General features: G+C 40.3%; 1 protein-coding gene across 2 annotated transcripts in view; it reads left to right on the forward strand.

Moving 5' to 3' along the window:
• The window catches only part of ALKBH8 (alkB homolog 8, tRNA methyltransferase), a 56,363-nt gene that overhangs the window by 4,372 nt on the left and 31,311 nt on the right, over positions 1 to 20,680 (forward strand). For both annotated transcript variants that reach the window (XM_072850602.1, XM_072850603.1), the window contains exons 2-7: positions 500 to 640; positions 4,495 to 4,735; positions 5,817 to 5,948; positions 6,835 to 6,930; positions 8,327 to 8,431; positions 11,520 to 11,590. In XM_072850602.1, coding sequence (XP_072706703.1) covers positions 500 to 640; positions 4,495 to 4,735; positions 5,817 to 5,948; positions 6,835 to 6,930; positions 8,327 to 8,431; positions 11,520 to 11,590 — 786 coding nt within the window. The remainder of the gene's footprint in view (positions 1 to 499; positions 641 to 4,494; positions 4,736 to 5,816; positions 5,949 to 6,834; positions 6,931 to 8,326; positions 8,432 to 11,519; positions 11,591 to 20,680) is intronic.

The raw sequence follows: 20,680 nt of genomic DNA on the forward strand, positions 1-20,680 counted from the left end.
GAGACATGAATAACTTAGAAGCTAAGATGATACAAATCTCATGGCAGCACCACATACATTTTTTTTCTCTTGTTCTGCTCTGGAGAGACTGTAGAGAGAAGGAAATTAACTGCAACTACTATGTGAAAACAGGAGGGGCAGGCAGGTTAAAAACTGCAAATGGATGTAGTGATATTGTGAATAAAGTGGTGAAGAGGAAGAGACAAACGGGAAGATGAAATCCAGTATCATAGCAGTCTTTATAAAAAGCTTTATTTTTGGGAGGGATCCTCTTAACAAAAGAGAGTTTAATAACAAAACTTCAGAGATGAGGAAAACTGTACTTTGCAGACTCAGTTTTGTCAGCCCCAAATAATTAATAAAATCTGGAATTATCGAAAGTCCTATTACTATCCTAGAGCTGACATAGGAGATGGGGAGGCTATCTCTCTAGAGCAGACTGAAGTATGTAATTTTTCAAGCAGGACATTTACTATGTGTTGTTACTTCTGCTTCCCAGATCACCAGCATGGAAGTTAAAACCAGCGAAAATCATTTGAAAGTCCATAAAATGAAGAAGAAGGTATTGAGGAAACAGGTCAGAGCTCAGCATACATTGATGAGACATGAGGGCATTGAGTGCATCTCCTATGCCACACAGGTGACTGGCAGTTCTGATTTTGTTTGTAGTGTGAAAATGCTGCATATCTGTGTTGTGTTCTCACATATGCTTTGTCTAAAATGCAGTTCTCCTCCAAAATGCACTTCCTGAGATTGAGGGTTTTCTGTGCCTCTTTGATTTCAAAGCAGAACTGTACTTCAGCAGTTTAATGTCTGTGGAGAGACTTTGATGGCCTTTGGATAAGTTGGGGTTTTATTTGTGTGGGGTTTTTTTTGTTGGTTGGTTTTTGGTTGTGTGTGTGGTGGTTTTTTGGTTTGTTTGTTTTTTAACCTGAAACAGTAGTTCCTTGGTTTGGGGAGGAGGAGAAAGCACGGGAAATGTTACCTTGTTGAAGTAGATAAACTTTTCTTCTTTCTCTGTGTGATTGCTTTTCTTCTCTGGCTTTTAGCTTTTGTATCATTCTTTCCTCTATACTTTATCAAGTATGATTTGTCTCGTTTAAACTCCCTGTTAAAAACATGTCTATCTTAGAAATCTTTTCCACATTCTTTTCTTCACCTAAATTGATTTAGGCTGTGGTTCTGTGGGAGTTGAACTGATTGACTTGCAGCTGTTGAAAAGGGGACAACTTTCTCTTCTCTTGCACAAAAGGGGACAAGATAAGAGGGAATTCTGCTTGCTTATGATGCTCCATGAACTTTACCATAAGCCACTTTATTCCCTAGCCTAACAGAAAACTACTCAGCTTTTTGATCTGTAGTTTCCTGCCACAATAGAGTTACAGCAGATCAGAGAGTGACCTCACAGATACTGGTGTAGCAAAAACTAAGCGACAGGAACTTGCAGACAGAAAGGGAAGAATTTAGAGATAGGGTTTAGAGTTCGCTCCGTCAGTTGTGGGGAGATGCTAATAGCTTGAAGCACTGTAGAACAGTATGATTTACTCTAGCCTTGTTCATCTTGATCCTGCCAATCCTTCCCATTCAAATATGGAAATATCAGTTAAAGCTTTATCCTCTTTTGTAACAAAATTTGGCTTAGTCTTCACTCAGATTTCACACCATGTGAGCATATGCTAAAATGACCCAGCAGTCTTCTGTATGTCTTAAGCTTTTTGGAGCAGGGCCTGTGTTTTTCTAGTGTTGCTTGGCAATGGGTCTGTAATCCAGGATTTGTTCCCCTTAACACTGCCCCAGATAACAAATTATTCATCTAATCTATCAAAAGAGTAATTTTTGGGTCCAGCAAGATGCTCATTGGTGACAGAATATTTGAATAAGTGATGTACAAAACAAAATCATAGTGCTAGTGATAAACTTGTGTCAAGAATACAGAAAATGCTTTCAGGCTTTGTGCAAGAGTCTGATTATATTTAAATTGCTCAGTCAGGAGAATGTGATCAGTTGCTGTACATGCTGCTGTTGTGTAGTGACCGTCTTCGTAGATGAAGTGCCTACAGCCAGTGAAAGCACTGGTTTGAGTCTCTGCGTTTCCTCTACACGTGTGGCCCTTCCCCTCATTGTGGTGAATGGAGTTAAATCCAGTTGGTGGCTGGTCACAAGTGGTGTTCCCCAGGGCTCAGTATTGGGGCCAGTCCTGTTTAATATCTTTATCGATGATCTGGATGAAGGGATCGAGTGCACCCTCAGTAAGTTTGCAGATGACACCAAGTCGTGTGGGAGTGTTGATCTGCTTGAAGAAGGCTGTACAGAGGGATCCAGATAGGCTGGATTGATGGGACAAGGCCAGTAGTATGAGATTCAACAAGGCTAAGTGTCGGGTCCTGCACTTGGGCCACAACAACCCCATGGAACGCTACAGGCTTGGGGAAGAGTGGCTGGAAAGCTGCCTGGTGGAAAAGGACCTGGGGGTGTTGGTCAACAGCTGGCTGAATATGATCCAGCAGTGTGCCCAGGTGGCCAAGGAAGCCAATGGCATCCTGGCTTGTATCAGAAATAGTGTGGCCAGCAGGACTAGGGAAGTGATTGTCCCCCTGTACTCAGCACTGGTGAGGCTGCACCTCGAATCCTGTGTTCAGTTTTGGGCCTCTCACTACAAGAGAGACCTTGAGGTGCTGGAGCGTGTCCAGAGAAGGGCAACGAAGCTGGTGAAGGGTCTAGAGCAGAAGTCTTGTGAGGAGCGGCTGAGGGAAGTGGGGTTGTTTAGTCTGGAGAAAAGGAGGCTGAGGGGAGACCTTATTGCTCTCTACAACTACCTGAAGGGAGGTTGTAGCGAGGTTGGTATCAGTCTCTTCTCCAAGTAGCAAGTGACAGGACAAGAGGAAATGGCCTCAAGTTGTGCCAGGGGAGGTTTAGATCGGATATTAGGAAAAAATTCTTCACTGAAAGGGTTGTCAAGCATTGGAAGAGGCTGTCCAGGGAAGTGGTTGAATCATCATCCCTGGAGGTATTTAAAAGGCGTGTAGATGTGGTGCTTAGGGACATGGTTTAGTGGTGGACTTGGCAGTGCTAGGTTCATGGTTGGACTTGATGATTTTAAAGGTCTTTTCCAACCTAAAAGATTCTATGATTGTATGATTAATAACAGTCTAGAAAATAACATTAATAATGTGGTCACCTTTGAAAAACGTGATCAGTAATGGACAGCCTGATGCAGTGCTAAGAACAAGCGTTAACAGATCCATCGCAATAGGCGTAATCACAGCAGTACCTTGGGCGTGCTCACTATATAAATTTTTTAAAAATAATCCTTCTCTTCAGTTTTAAATGTAATTTTCTGTCTTTTAGAGAAGTGAAATGCTATCACTTGAAACAATTGAACACTTTAGCAGCTGCCTTCAGAAAAGGTCATAGAACATTTATAGACTTTAAGGAAAAGATTGTCTGAAAGCTTTCTGGAAAGGTGTTACATGGAGTCAATTTGAGTAAGTTGTTGCTAGCTGTTTGGAGTCACTGGAGCTCCATCAAAACTTCAAGACTGCCTCCTCATTTGGCCTTAAAAAGGGACTTAAACATCTTTCAGCCACCATGATTAGTTTGAACATCCAGTTATGGCATATAGCTATTTAGATGTCAAAAGAACTTGTTCATTTATTTTGAAAAGGCCTATGTATTTTTAAAGATTATTTATTGAAAAATAGTCCTTTGAAAAGTGCTGTTTTGTTGTTTCTTCTAACATTTGGCAAACCAGGAACAGTCCTTACAAACTGCATACTCTATGATAATTTTGGACATAAATCACTATGAAAGCGTAGAATTAAGCAATTAGGCATTGTGCATGAAGTAATCTGTGTTAACTAAGGATGGGACATAAATCCCTTTTGTTTATAAAAATAAGGGAGAATTTTCAGATAAGAGTGCTGGAGCAGAACTAGATGCTCTGTTTCTAGAGGCTGCTGGGTTTTTTTGGTGAACATGATGTATGGGGGACATGAGGTGGGACTGGGAATATCAGTCTCTCTGTGCTTGGAGAGACTCCTTAGCAAAGATGAGAAAACCTTTCTTAAAAGGAATCACAGTCTTCAAAGGTTTTTCTGTTTTGTTTTTGTTAGTGGTAGCAGGTCTCTGGAAAATTTCCATTTTAGAAACCTCCAAAATTACGTGTGCCAGTGTCACCGTTTGCCTGCAGTACACTTGACACGCACATGCCAGTTCGAAGCTTAAGTGCTCTTGTAATAGTAACTACACACATTAATGGAGGAGGTATCTCTGGTAGAGGTTGCAGGCTTGTCTGCCAGAATATGTGCTGGGCAAACAAAGGTTGCCTTAGCCTCATATACCAAGCTCATTGAAATGTAAATATCTTGTGTAGAATACATAAAAGAGTACTCGTAGACTTACTTAATTTTTCTTTATAGAGCTGCTCTCTTGGTAGGGTGTTAGTTTTAAATGAACCAACAGTAATCACTAATTCTCTATTTCCTCTTCAATTAGAGCCTGGTTATTGCCAATGCTGGTCTCGGTAATGGGATGAGTAGACACCAACTGCTCAGGATAGTAGAAGAGTATGGATTGGTGGAAACACTCTTAATGCCACCGAATAAACCATATTCATTTGTGAAATATGGGACAACAAAAGAAGCCAAAAAAGCCTTTGATGCCCTTAATGGAAAAGAAGTAACACTGGAAGACTTTGGCCAAAACATTGTTCTGTATGCTAATTTTGTGGAAAAAGGTATAATTTTTCTGCTCTCCTATATATCCAGCTTCCTGCATACTGCTTCCCTTTGCTTTTACTTCCTAGGTTGTAAATATAGCTAAAAGCACACTAGTCTTTGTAAGACACAGAGAATGAAAGCCAGAACCTAATATTCAGGACATAAAATAATCTTTGGTCCTTGTATTTCATGATAGGATACTCAAATTTGAACTCCTTTACTTGGAGGCAAAAGGAAAAAGGATTTAGGTAGTTTCCAGACCATTCAGTACTGCACATGAAGGTTTTGTGTTTAAGGAGCTAAACTGGGACCCAGGAAATCTCTGGACAGTTCATTGGATTTCTTGTGTGACCTTAGTCTTGCGATCTCTATCTCAACTCCAAGAAGGAAAATAGGCACAATAAGATTTCTGGCTTTTTTCTCCCCTTCTCTCCAGGCTTTTTTTATGGCTAAGCTATAAGCTATAGCTAAGCTAATAGCTATAAGCTATTTAGTACAAGAACTGTTGCTCTTTCTATGAGCTTTTGTAGTGTCTAGTGAAAAGGGTTCCTGGTGTTGGTCTGTACATCTTGCCAGCAAATAGCTTTTTAAGCTATTAGGATAGCAAACTGAATGTCCCTACATCACCAACATTTTGTGTTCACCTAGCTATTGCATTATACTCCTCCATATTTGATTACAGATTGCTTCTGGACAGACTAATCTGGTGATTTGGTAAATCACCAAAGTTCTAGAAAATTAAAGTGAAATGCAGGTAGAAACCTGAAGTGATTGGGAAATTCTTTTTACCATTATTTTGACAGGAAAATCACAAGTGATTTTGCGTTTGAATAGTGTGGAGTCTTGTTCGTGTTATGCAGTAAAATTTTTAGAAAGTACTTTGTATGATGCAAAACTTGGGCCTTATCCTGTTTTGTCATGCCAAAAAGGGATCATTCATTCAGCAAATAAGACCCCAATGAGGGCTCCATTGTATCATTAAAGTAAATACTTCTACAGCTATACTATATTCTCATACATAGTAAATATCTCTATAGGGAACACATGGTTTTACTTTCTCTAAACAGTGACAGTATTCTCTTTTTCCATACACCCTAGTTTTCTGGCAGAATGCTATTCCTACAAGTTTGCCTCCAGGCCTAATGGTCATTGAAAAGATTATTTCTCCAGAGGAAGAAAGGAGGATGTTGGAAAGTATTGACTGGATAGGAGATGAAGATACTCAAAATGGTGGGCAAAACCATAGAAATCCAGACCTTCCATACTTTTATGCTGTTTTTTCCTACAGTTTCAGTTTACAAGGAGTCTACATCTTGGTAAACGTATTGTTTGAAATCATTGTGTATTTGTTCTTAGTATTTTAGAAATTGGTCTTATATTGCAAGTGATAAACTCCTGGGGGCAAGTGGTCTGAATTGATATGCTGGTATGGATTTACTTGAATAATATTCTTGCATCCAGAAGCAACTAAAGTCTGTTTTAGGTGTCTTATGCCAAGCACAAGACTGTTCTGTGAAGGTTACCCTTGTAATTTGATGTCCAACTGAGGAGCTGTGTCTTCTCTTAAGTCAAAAAGAAGTCAGTGAGACGCATATTCCGGACGCTTTTGTGCTTTCACTTGAGCTCTGTGGAGTTAAGTTTCTTGATAAATTAATTGTTCTTGGAATTAACTTCAAGGTTTCTGTGTAAATTTTGTGCCTTGGAACAACACAAAGGGTTATATTGACCTTACCTAACATGTAACTTGGTAATTGGTGAAAGTGAAGGATCCTGCTGTATCCATAGGATATTAATCAAGTGCAAGTTCAGAAATCAGGGCAAGAATAAAGATGCATTAAACATGGCTCAAGAAAACTGATACTCTCTACTTCTTGCATGTACAAAAACACTATCAGTTTGATTTCAAACAGTCGTGAATGTGATGCTTGATGTAAATACAAAAGGTAGTAAGGCAGAAGAAGCGTGTGCCATGAAGAGCAAGGGTCACACACATTGTTTCTACTGTTAATTAAAGAATGTTTAGGTTTAATAGGTCAGATGGAATAGGGAAGCATAGCAAATTGCCTATACTGTTTTATGTAGTCTAATCTTACTTTAAACTTGTGTGTTTTTACAGCCCAGAAGACTTTAAAGCATAGAAGAGTAAAACATTTTGGATATGAGTTTTGCTATGATAACAACAATGTTGATAAAGACAAACCTTTACCTGGAGGTGAGAATTTACCTATTAAATTATACTTATTTTTCACTGACGTTTGAACCATTATATAGAGCCTTTAAGCCTCACTGAGATATGGATGCGAGATTCTAATTAAAGGACAGGTGAGATTCTAATGAAAGGACAGCCTTCACTGTATCTTAAGCACACACTGAACAGTACTTTTGAATGGGATCCATTCCAAATTACTGTGAGTGCTTGAAGCTTGTTTTCCAGTCACTTGCAGCCAGGGGTTGCTGCCCTTTGAGGTCCAGTCAAATAAGGCTTTTGAGATTGTACTTGTCATTCTTTTTTAGCTGTTGTTTCATGAAACAATTATGTGTTACAAATCACATATTCATTTGTTTGGGGATTGTGACGTATGTTGCTGTGTATATTTATCTTGAGCAGCTTGAAGCTTGCTGGATGCACACCAAAATAAAATTTCCTTTGGAGTGAAAGCAATTTTGAAAAGGTTTGAATAACTCTTATTTGGAGTTGAGAGCTGTGAGTCAGAGCCAAGTGAGTGAGTCATCTTATAGTCTTAGATTTAAAAATAGTAAAATAGAGGAGTTAAATTCCTATAAAACTTGAAGGTGTTTAAGGTGATGGATGTGTACTGGGGTGAATGTAGCTTCCAACAGGAGGATTCTGGTTATATTGTGGTTTTAACACTGAAGCTATATAATCATAAAAGCATTGATAGTTGAGCTGTTTTCTAGTCTCACAGCTAGAATATTTTATGTGTGAGAAAATCATAAGCACTTCATTGGGGGGGAACAATTAAAAACTAAAAATCAATAGATTATGAAAGGGCTGTTACTGCCATGTTTGTGGGTGTAAACTCCAACAGAATTTTACAGTGAAGTCCTCAGGTAAAATAGGAAACCAAAGATTCAGTGAAGGACTGTAACTTTCATTCCTGTTTCAAGACCAGTTTATCTTCAGCAGATTTTTTGGTGATATTTAATCTAATTCAATAACAGATTTTTAGGGGGTAAATTTTTTAGAGAGCTCTCTGCACAACTTCTGACTTTCTGCATAATTTTGCTTCTTGACTGCAAATTTTTTACTGCAGTTGGTGGAAACTTTGCCTCTGACTTGATATGATTTTTATTTATGTGTAGATAGTGCAGTTTGCATTTGTAAGGAGTGGACCTGATCTGCTTCTGATTGCAGAGGCTTTGGAGGAATAGCCTTTCTAATTGTGAGATGTTATAAATATATTGGACTTGCAGATCAGGCCCCCAGTTCTGATGTGTGTGTTACAGCAAATGCAGAGTGATCATTATTAAAGACGGCCTTATGTATCTATAAAGCTGTTTCTATGTATTTTGTCCAGTTACTATATTTATTGTAAAAAGAAAGGATGAAAATGTAAAGAGCTATCCTGTTTTGCTTCTATAACTAGGTCTTCCTGAAATTTGTGACCTATTCTTAGAGAAGTGCTTGAAGCAGGGATATATCAAACATAAACCTGATCAACTGACTGTAAATCAGTATGAACCTGGACAAGGTAAGTTTATTTGTCCTTCAGAAATTTTGAAGCTCTTTACCTCATATTGTGATTTAACCCTGGTAGGCAACTAAGCACCTAAACAGCCGCTTGCTCACTCCCCCTTATTGAGATAGGGGAGAGAATCAGAAGGATAAAAGTGAGAAAACTCATGGGTTGAGAAAAAGATGGTTTAATAAGTTAAAAAAAAAAAAAAAGGAGGGAAAAAAAGGAAAACAAAACAAAGAAAAACAAGCGATGCAAAAAAAACCCCAAACAATTGCTCACTACCAGCCGACTGATGCCCACCCTGTCCCTGAGCAGTGGCATCCCTGGTAAAACTCCCCCGTAGTTTTATTGCTGAGCACAATGTCATATGGTATGGAATATCCCTTTGGTCAGCTAGGGTCAGCTGTCCCAGCTGTGTCCCCTCCCAACTTCTTGTGCACACCTGGCTGACTTGCTGGCAGAGAAGCATGAGAACCAGAAAGGACTTTGCTGTGTAAGCACTGTTCAGCAATAACTAAAACATACCTGTGTTTTCAACACTGTTTTCATTGCAAATCGAAAACATAACACCATACAAGCTACTGTGAAGAAAACTAACTTTATCCCAGCCAAACCAGTAAAACTTAACTGAAAATCAGAAGGGAATATCATCTAAACGTGACATGGTGTAGGGGCAGGATTTAAGCACCTGCTTAGTGTATTTCCTCTGTGATCAGGAATGCTTTGAATTGAAACTAAAGTCTTCATACTGGTTTCTGAACCTAGGAGCTTGTGTTTAGAAGTACACTTCTTGATGCTACTGTTAGGGAAATGGATGGTGTTTCGGAGTCCAAGGCCATAATATGGAAACTAAACATAAAAAGATACAGGAATAAACAGTCATATTTGGTTTTGTACTCAAGTGCATTTTTTCACTCCAAACTCTTCTTGCTCCTTGTACTGTGCCATACAGTCTCCAGGAAACAGCTCTTGCTGTTAGTACATACGATATAAGGTTAGTATGTGTGATATATGGACTCTTAAGTATGATGCAAGCAGTGTTCCCGTATCTGAGGAATATGAAATTATTCTATTTCTGTAATTTTTCCCAAACTGGAGACATCTGAAGAGAAATTTGCTTCTAATCACACCTCTAGGGAATAAATAATTTGCTGTGCTTTTTGCTAAGGTCATCATCAAGGCTGTGTGTCTGGCTTCCTTTGTGGAGTGGATATCTCATTTGTCCTTAGGAAGAAAAGACAACAGCTTTTCTTTCAGAATTAATGTCTGACAGCTAATACAGTGTCTGCCAAACAGGGGTCTGAAAAGCTGATCTTATTTTTTTATGTATCTGACAATCTGTTAAATTGATAGAGTCATGTACTTCTGGCTGGGACATCAGAGGAGATTAGTTAGAATTGTAGATGTCTATCAAGAATAAAAGCAGGTTGTTTTTTAAAAAAAACCAAAACCCAAAGCAAAATACCCTTTCTTAAGTGCAAATTGTTAGGATGTGAATGAGCACAGAGTGCAGTCAGATTAATACTTTTAGTATCTGTGTTCCGAGCCAGATTGTCACTGGAAATTACACTTGCAATTTTAAAAAGTGACTGAAGACTTTGGGTATCTAAGCTCTAGGGGACACACTTAAGACACATTAAATGAATTCCTTTTTGAGGGCACTTTTTTCGTTCAGGGTCCTAGTAATGTTTAAAGTTGCAGATTTATACATGAAAGTTACCATCCACTTTTAATGCTTAGGTGACTGTCTCTTACTATGTGCTGCATATATGGAGTATGAACAGCAGGTAAGTAGGTCACTGTGGCCTTGACTGAATTGTCTGCATGATGCTGAAGAGAGCAGTCAGCATTCTCCTGTTGCACAGTGAATTGCACTGATTTCAGTGTGCATCTGAAGGCAGGGTTTCAGTGCTTTATACTGAGGCAAAGTTATGAGCAAACACAGATATGTGTCCTTGGTTTTCAAGTCTCGCTGATTTCCTATCATTAAATATTGGCCTCATAAAACACTTGTATTGCTTTCACTGAAACTAATGGAATTCAGAATACTTACATCTGGAGGTAAAATCTGGCCTATAAGAAGGATACTTTATAGGGCTGACTGACACTGTTAGGAAAAAAATGTTTTCAGCTCAGATATTTGATAGTGTCCAAAATTAATGTGGGTAGAGCTTTTAATAAGAAAATATAACTGTTTTGGTTTGGATCACATAGGAGTTACTCTGTCTGGGCCTGCTACGGTGTCAAAGGAAGGCATAGTTTCATTTCTCCCGAGCTGTCTGCTGGCCTCGCTCCACTGCTGGCTACAGTTCCCCACCGTGCGGTGGGATCTTGCCGTGGCACGCACACTGCTGTTTCAGCACTTGATATTCAAATGTGTGGCACAAGCTGCAGGGAATGGCAGTTTCTTTCCAATTAGCAGATCTGAAAGGAAAAAAAAAAAAATATTGCTGTCCCTTTGTCAAGTCTCAACTATATGTGGCTACTCATATAACTACCCAGGGGTTAGCCTAGCAATTGGCAGTCTGGGAACTGCAAAACAGAGGCAGGGTTTGACCCTGACAGTGCCTGTGTTCATGGTAGTAGGGCCTAATTCTGAAGCTGACACCGTTAGCACAGTCATTTGCTTAGTGATAGAGGGAGTATTTAGGATGACTCCTTCTCTGTGAAGAAAGTGAGGGAGAAGTACATGATTGTGGATGAACTAAGGCCCAAAATCGCCTAACGTAGCATAACTGTTAGTGCTAAGTGCTAAGCTGCCTAACAGGAGAACATAGTTATTTCAAGTGCTCTCTGCAGCAAGGAGAGCATTTGGAGTCTTCAGAGTGTGTGTGAGGCCTTTGGGTAATCTGAACTGTCTTCTAGATATTTCCACTGATTATACAGGACACTTGTGTTAACTGTGTGCATCTAATCTAGGCATGTAAATCAGACAATTGTCCTGAATTCTTTTGGAAGGTGACTCCCTCCTTTATGATAAGTTTTGTTTGTTCAACCATACATCCCAGTTTTCTACATGGACATCCATGGAAATAGAGCTTGCTAACAGAGATACCACTCATTATTATTATACTGACTTCTTTTGTTTTTTCTTATGCAGGAATTCCTCCTCATATTGATACACATTCTGCTTTTGAAGATGAAATAATCTCTCTCAGTTTAGGAGCTGAGGTAAACTTAATGTTTGTATGTGTTTTGATGATGCTTTACCGAGAACTTTCATTTTTATATTGTTTAATACAAGTTAGTTTGATTTTTCTATGGTGTCTGTTCACACTCTTCTGAGTTTAATATCAAGCATGTAAGGTAATAAGAAAGGTTTAAAAAACTGGCTGGATGGCCGGGCCCAAAGAGTGGTGGTGAATGGAGTTTACTCCAGTTGGCGGCTGGTCACAAGCGGTGTTCCCCAGGGCTCTGTGTCGGGGCCAGTCCTGTTTAATATCTTTATCAATGATCTGGATGAAGGGATCGAGTGCACCCTCAGTAAGTTTGCAGACGACACCAAGTTGTGTGGGAGTGTTGATCTGCTTGAGGGGAGGAAGGCTCTACAGAGGGACCTGGACAGGCTGGATTGATGGGCCGAGGTCAATTGTATGAGGTTCAATAAGGCTACGTGCAAGGTCCTGCACTTGGGCCCCAACAACCCCATGCAACGCTACAGGCTTGGGAAAGAGTGGCTGGAAAGCTGCTCAGCAGAGAAGGACCTGGGAGTGTTGGTTGACAGCTGCCTGAATATGATCCAGCAGTGTGCCCAGGTGGCCAAGAAGGCCAATAGCATCCTGGCTTGTATCAGGAATAGTGTGGCCAGCAGGACGAGGGAAGTGATCGTCCCCCTGTACTCGGCACTGGTGAGGCCGCACCTCGAATCCTGTGTTCAGTTTTGGGCCTCTCACTACAAGAGAGACCTTGAGGTGCTGGAGCGTGTCCAGAGAAGGGCAATGAAGCTGGTGAAGGGTCTAGAGCAGAAGTCTTGTGAGGAGCGGCTGAGGGAACTGGGGTTGTTTAGTCTGGAGAAAAGGAGGCTGAGGGGAGACCTTATTGCTCTCTACAGCTACCTGAAAGGAGGTTGTACTGAGGTGGGGGTTGGCCTCTTCTCCCAGGTAACAAGTGATAGGATGAAATGGAAGAACAGTGGACTAGCACAAAATCATGTAACATATCAAGAGTAGGCTGAAAACAGTCCATGTCATCTAGTCTCAGTGCTCTAATTAGTGTCTTTACTCTATTTGGATTCATCTGCTGCATCTGTGCCCATGCATGTTTCACAAATTTAGTGTTACTTTCTCTGCCTTAAGCTCTACTGCAGCAAGTCTTTGCTACTTGGCCTTCCCATCTTCCTATGCATTTCTTGAGTGTGTTCTACACATCTGCAAGGCCTGTTTCCATTGCTGTCTTGGGCTTTTTGTGACAGAGAAGTTACATGTATTGCTGTATATTCCCATGGTACTGGATAACGAGAAGCTTAACAAAGCTAAGAACAGGTTATCGCAGTGGGTAATAAAGGTTTGACTTTTGAATCTTTCCATTGAAAAGCTATCAATGCTGTATGAGAATGATCTAATCTGCTACTTGTTTTTTCTGGCAGTGGTATGTAGATGACACAAATGTGTGTGCCTATAGAGTTGTACCTGTATTACCAAGAGTGTTCCCCTGTTACAAAACAACAACTTTGATTATTGCTCTTGGTTTGTCTTATTCTTTAGGCAGAGGGAGGAACATGGCTGGATATTCTGAGTACTGACATTTTTTTTAATCTTTAGTCTGGGCTCTGGCATTGACTTCCTCTTTTCTTCTTGCAAGCTGTGTAGCGGATGTGGAGCTCCTGGGACTAGGGGTGAGTCTAAGGAAGGATAGCTTTTTCATTAACACGTGTGGCAGTGGTACATCCATGTTCTTGGTTGCTTGAAAAGGGGGTGTCAGTGTTGCCAGTCCTCTCAGCCTGACCCTGGAGGTATTTGTCCATCCACTCGAGTAGGCATGTCTGGGGTTAGTTGTGAGGGTGGTACAGACAGTGGCAGTATAGTGCTTACTGCTTCTGTTTTGGAATCTCCCATTCTCGGGGCTACTTCCTCATGTGGCTTCTGCACTTAGCCTTGTCTCAGAGATAGTGTGTTCTCCTCTGTTCAACTGCAGTGTTTTCTTTAACAGTGCCAACACCTCCATGCTAGGTAGCACATGGGAATGTCCATTCTTTTCATGCATTTTCTCTAGGAAAAGGGCTTTAATTGATCTTCTGTGCATCTTGTCCATCCTAAGTTTAATTTTTCTAATACATGGTGAGCATTCAGAGCAGCACAGCAATGCTAGATGACCCCAACTTACAGCTGTTCCTATGTTGACCTTGTAAATAAAAAAAAGTTAGTCTAGTTTATTTTATAAAACCCATATTGGTGCTGTAATTTCACATGTTCTGCCTCAGTCTGCAGCCCCAGGCTTTCTTACCCTTTCCATTTCTATTTAAAAGGCTGACTCTGGCACAGATGCTGTTACTTCATTGATGAGGCACCATAGGCAGTGCATTTCTAGATGATTGTATTACAGCACACCTTTGTGATGGTCTCAGAGATGGCCAGAAACAGAGTGATTTTAATCACCTGAGAAATACAAATCTTTCTGGGGTGGTCTGCCTGGAGCGTTATGATGCTGTTAAAAACTGGAATGTGTACATTTCAATCAGGGAAACAGCCAGACTTGGGCCATTTCTAGATATTTCAGGCATAGGCATTGGATACAGTCTGTTAGATAGCTCCCAAGTTTCAGTGCCTTTTCTTAATAGGCCATTAATGCACTCTTCAGGTGCAGACAATCAAAGCACACATGTAGTAAAACAAGCCAGTGGTCCATGAAAAGCCACATTATTTAATGGCTTTTCTTTCTGGTGCTCTTATAACTTCTTATGATATCTTTAATGTGTTTTTGTGCACTTAGCTCTTCATCTGATTTTAAAATGTAAATATCAGTTGCAGTGATATGCAAGTTAGCTATTTTAGGAGTGAAGCCCCCTACTCTATTCCTATTAAAGCTTGCCATGTACAAAATTTACACACTCGAATAGTAAATAATTGGAGTTGCATATACAGCAGCGAACTTTGGTATCTGTCTCTTCTTCTCTCTGTAGTGTGACTATTTTTTTCACCTGAATAAACTAGGCTGCACCGTAATGGAAAATGTACATAAACAAAGTCATATGTCTTGTCCTTTCTCTTTTCTCATCAACAGTAAATGTGCACCTTTAAATACAATGTGCCATAAAGAAATAATCTTGCAGCCCAACAGGTTCTGTATCCTATTTCGGGAGTTGGCTAACCAGACACTTCGGCAGAAGAAAAAAAACCAGAATGTCTCATATAGTTTATTCTTACACTAAGTCATGGAAAGAGCTTTTCTTTCGATTGATGGTACGCTTTCCTTCCAGGATCTGAGTTAGGCAAATTCTAGCAACTAGTAACTAAAATAAATGCTTTGGCTTATGAAAAAGAAGTCTGTGGCAGAGCAGGGGACTAAACACAAGTGCCTTCCTAGCCTAGTGCCTTAGCTATCGGCATAGGTTCTCAAACTTCTTATATCGTCTTCACAGAACCACAGAATTGTTCAGGTTGGAAGGGACCTCTTGAGGTCATCTAGTCCAAGGCCTCTGCTCAAGCAGGGTCAGCTAAAGCAGGTTGTCCAAGACTGTGTCCAGTTGTGTTTCCAATGTCTCTGCAGATGGAGACTCCAGAACCTCTCTGAGCAACCTGTTCCAGTGTTTGACCTCTCTTGCAGTAAAAAACCCCCGTTTTCTTGTGTTCAGATAGGATCACATGGGTTTTAAATTGTGCCCATTGTCTCTTGTCCTGTTGGTGGACACTAGTAGGAAGAGTCTGGCTCCCTCTTCTTCATTCCCTCCCATCAAGTATTTATACACATTGATAAGAGCCATCTTATCTGAGCCTGAGCCATCTCTTTTCCAAGCTGATTAGTCCCAGCTCTCTCAGCATCTCCTCATATAAAGATACTCCTTAATCATCTTCATGGCCCTGTGCTGGACTTGCTCCAGTAAGTCCATATCTTTCTTATAGTGGGAAGCTCAGTCCCAGTACTGGACACAGTACTCTAGATGCTTCCTCACCAGTGCTGAGTAGAGAGGAAAGATCACCTCCCTTGACCTGCTGGCAGTGCTCTTCCTAATGTAACCCAGGAGGCTGTTGGCCTTTTCTTCTGCAAGAGTACATTGGTGGCTCAGGTTCAACTTCTTGTCCACCAGGACCCCAAGGTCCTTTTTGGCAAAGATGCTTTCTAGCTGATAAGCCCCCAGTGTGTAGTGATACATGGGGTTATTCCCGACCAGGTGCAGGACTTTGTACTTCCCTTTGTTGAACTTCATGAAGTTCCTGTTAGCACTAGTTCTCCAGCCTGTCCGGGTCCCTGTGAATGACGGCACAACCATCTGGTTTTGTTGCTCTTCCTGGTTTTGTATTGTCTGTAAACTTGCTGAGGGTGCACCCTGCCCCATTGTCCAGGTCATTAATGAAGATGTTAAACAGTGTTAGCCCCAGTATCAACCCCTAGGGTACACCACTCCTGTGTCTCCAACTGCGCTTTGTGCCGCTGCCATCTTCAGTGATACCTTGCAGCCTAAATCACATTATTGAGAATCAGTGTTTCCTCAGTGGCTAATGAGTTTATCCAGTAACAAAGCACTTTGTACTATTTTGTTAGAGGTGGTATTGTAAGTCTAATTTGTTTCTGTACACTTGATATTTATGTTGAAAAAGGAATGGTTATTGGCATGTGGCATATATGTTGATTTTTAAATGTGAACAAACACTCTTGAGAAGAAAATAAGGGCATGATTCTTCACAACACTGCATTTATCTTGCATCAGATAACCTATAGCAATCCCAGTTCTTAAGGTTGTATGAAATGAGGTGGAAATGTAGGTGTGAGAGTCTCTTTCCTGTCTCAGTCACATGGAACAGCTTTGTTAAGAGGCACAGAGAAACCAAGAGGCTCAGTTTTGTTCTAGTTGATGCAATACGTTGTGTTTTGGGGAGTTTACAAGACAGATTAAACTTGATTTGAAGGAGGAAAAATCTCACTATTACTTTATACTTCTGCCTAGCTTATAAAAACCACTAAATAGTTTGAGGGCAAAGCAGTGGGACATGGGATGTGTCTTGTCCCATAATACTCCAGGAGAAGTGAGGGTCTCAGGCTAATCACTTCTCTGTTTTTGACCTGTTTCTTTGGCATCTCCTGGAAAACCGCAGAATAAAGCGGGATTTCCAGAATGTCCTGTGGGCTTGTAATGGCATTTTATAAATCACCACATTCACCCTTTCTTTATAGGAGCTGATACACTGAAAATATTAATGAATATCTGTTTCAATATTGTGTTATTGAATACAACTTTCTTTAATTCAGAAGCTGTCATAGTAGGAGAAGAAAGGCAATGGGGTAAATTTAGTTCATAGTGATTTTTATCAGGCTTAATGGCAAACCATATGTCCTGTGTCCATGAATTTGAACAAAGTACTGCAAAACAGGCAACAGTCCTTTCTGAGAATTTTCTGTTTTCATTTGAGTTAGGTGTTATTTTCAATGCCTCCATTTGGTGTCTCTAAAGGTACGTAATTTTACAGTATTCCATCTTAGAAGCCTGGCCAAGTTTGTAGCTGTCTCAAAAAATCCTAGTTAAAGCCTGTGTCAAATTTCCTTTTGTAGGTTTGCAGCAGGAGCTTGATCAATATTGAGATTTCTGTTTTTCCACTTCTTCTAATTTGTTATTTTACATGCTGTCATGTAAGCCTTGATTCATTAGAATATTAGAAATACAGAGGTAGCGTTTCTATAATGAGCTAAGTAGTGCTATGAGAGTATCCAACCCATAAAAGAATTTTTCCTTCCTGGCTGCAGATGTTACCCCCAACAAATAGCTAGTGACACCCTGCAGTCCCTCCTCATCAGCTCTGCCCCGTTCTGTCCAAGACTGCTGTGAGACACCCACTGCCCCATGCCAGAAGGTAAAGCGTAGTCATAGTTTTCCTGAAGAGTGTGTTGTGTTGACAGTATACTATGATTTATGTTGTTCTGTCCCATTTTCCTAATATCCAGCCCTGATGTGGAAGCCCCAGGCTTGTCATTCTCTTCTTAGCTTCTGCTTTTCTTCCTTAAGTGCCTTACCCTGCTTCCTATACCTGTGCCTTGGCCTGGCAGAAGGCTGGTATAAACACTGAGAACAGCTGTGGTCCTCTGGCTAGGCCCCTGATCTAACATCTGAGAAAAGGAAGCTTCAGGGTTTTGAGTCAGATTTGTGGCTCAAGGTTAAACAGGGGGGCTGTGTGTGGATCATCCTTGCCCTCTGAACATGTATTCATCATGTCTTAGCCTGCAGATATTAAGTGCTTTGATCTATAAAGAAAAGCTGTGACTCTCTTAAGCCTTGAAAGCAGAGCAATGTTACAAAGAAAAACTCCACCAGATCTTTTGAAATTTGTATGACCGATCGTTATCCTAGAACTGATAGAATGAGGTATGCTGCTATTACTCATCTCTCAGGCTGATAATGGACCACTTTTTCCCCTGCACTTTTGCTTCTTATCTGTTGATCTATTTCTAAGCTGTCTTGGTTAACAAACAGAAATCTGTAGCTGCTATAGCAGCAGCTGTTTCTGTAATAACTGCTTGAGAGATTTTATCAGAAGCCTTTAGAAAGTCTAGACTGTACCCAGCCTTTGAGAGTTAGCACCTGTTTCATGTCTTGTATGAGCTCTAACAAGGTAGGCAGGCTCTGGATATTGTTGTGTTAACTTTGTGGTTCCACTCTTATTTTGCTTGTCTTGGTTAGTTGCTGGTTCAGTTTAATTTACTGTTTACACTTACATTGCTTTATTTTTCTTTGAGGGAGGGCAGAAAGCATCTTACCTATTTAAGGAATTACTCTGGTAGTGACTATACCAAAGTTTTTCCTCTGTTCATGCTAGCAGCATGATTGTAGTAGGTGAAATAGTAGTAATAGTGATCAATATTTAAAAAGAGATTGGATTGGCAGAAGCAAAATGTCTCTTGACTCAAATTGAAGACATTAATTTTAATCACTGCAATCTAATGCTGAGTTCAGAAGTTTGTTCAAGTGAGTCTGGTGGGATTCCTGAAGGTCGATAGTATGCTTTTCAGATCTGTAAGACAGGTTGCTTGAGCTGTACCCTTCTTAGTCATGGATTTTATCAGTTCTTGAATAATAGTGATTTGCAGTGGTTTCTGTATCATTTAGCTGGAAACTCAAAGGGACTGTATGTATAATCATAGGCCAAATTTAGTTGGTGTTTTCCATTTAAAGTGGTATTTTATTTTTGAAAACTACTGAAGAGCTTCTCCACGTGAAAGGTGTCCTGAGCACCACAAGTTAAATGCATCAGGCTTCATAAATCTCTCTCCTGTTTACATTTACATTTATATTTATTTACTATAAATGTCCTGTGTGTTTCTTTCTGTCCATGTCATACTGTAATGTACTGTCATTGAGCTTGGATCAGATACAAGACCCATCAAAATCAAGGGAGAACTTTCTGTTGATGTAATTGAATGTAGAACTGTGCCCTCTGAGATAAGCAACCGAGCCTGCAGCCCTCCGTGGGAATAATTATAATAATCTTACTGTCTTTTTTTGGAAAGGTGACTATTCAGTAAACATACTGTTCTGAGTTTTTATTTCTGTGCTGGATGTCTCTTCCCTGTTTGCATACAGGATTCTGTTCACAGATATTGACGTGTCCTGCTGATGTTTCCACCTGATCAGTTATTTTAACCTTTGTAAGGATCTTGAAAACCCAGCTGTCTTGTAAATTGTTCAGAGGGAACCTGTCCTGCAATACCTAGTAATAACCAATGCAGACAAGTATTTGTTTCTCAGGTGCTGTAGGAATCTGCTAACCACTCTGATTTGTACTGAGATGCTACAGGAAGAGCATTTGGACAGAATTGCCCCCAGAACAATGATACTCACATTATTTCTCTAGAAGCTGTGTGGCAGTAATTTGTTGAGAAACAAGACAGCAGCATGGAGATCTTACCTTCTCCACTACCTCCTCAGCTACTTGGGAGGAACAGAATCAAAGCTAAGCTATGATAGAGCCTGTATTTTAAAGTTTTGTATGTAAAAATATTCTTTTTTTTCTCCCCTTTCATCTTGGTGAGACATTACAGTTTCCAGGTGCCTCTTTGCATGAGTTGTCCCTGTGGTGAGCCTCCAAGGTCTGACATTTACTACCACCGGGCCAATACTGGGCAAATAGGTCTGCAAAGCTTTGTCTCCTGTCTCCCTTTTGTTGGATTCATACCAGCCTTCCTTCCTCTCCACAGAAGAAAAACTTGCCTTCTACCATGCCTTTCCATAAAGCTGTTCCCCACTATGCAAGGCCTAATAAGTCCTAAATTGACTACAATCCTACTTCAGTGCTGAGGAAGGAAGGGTAGCCTGTAGTTTGATTGCTGTGGGATATCTGATCTGCAGAATATGCTGTGACTTGCTGAGGTATTTCTCCTGGGTCTGATGGAGTGGGAAGTTGCCTTATTCCATTCTGTGTAGCAGTTTTTTCTTGCGCATGGTCCATTATTTTGGCTGCTGAGGGGGAAGGCAGAGCTGCGGCTCCTCACGGTTGGTTGCTTGTTTTAGCATCCTGTGTTTTCTTTGAGTAGCTGGTGTTGAGAAGGGGATGTGGGAAGAATGTTCTTCTCCTTGTCTCTTGAACTCCTCTGGGCAGTCGCATCAGCAGTGTATCTGAGGTGAATGTGGAAAGAGAGACAAAATAAATTGCAATTAGGAGGAATTTTAAAATGAAATCCACTCAATATCATGTGGAAAAATACATAGAGATGCTATGAAAAATCTTATATAGTTCTAGTTAATTTTCTTGCAATCACACCAAAATCCTACTGTGAGTGAAACACTTTCTAAAATGTTTGAAGTCTGCAGTAGGGCTTGGGATTTTCTGACTGTGGTCATAGCTGCTAAATAATGAAGGAAAACTTCTGCATAATTCCTTTACCAACTTGATTCTGTTTTAACGGAACCTGTTGTCTCCAGGCTATTTGCTGTTTTTGTAGTGTGCTTATTTTGTATGCTGAGGCAGCATAATTTCATTTCTAGTTCTCAGATGTCTGGCTGTTTCAGCTTTACTGTGACATACAAATACAGATACTGAATTTTTCAGTGGAAACAAATGTACTGTTTAAAAAGTGTCTTGCTATTGCTAGAGATTTCCAATTGTTTTTCATGTGGTA

This window comes from Ciconia boyciana, chromosome 1 (genome assembly GCF_034638445.1).
Source record: "Ciconia boyciana chromosome 1, ASM3463844v1, whole genome shotgun sequence".
In the NCBI taxonomy this organism is placed as follows: domain Eukaryota; kingdom Metazoa; phylum Chordata; class Aves; order Ciconiiformes; family Ciconiidae; genus Ciconia; species Ciconia boyciana.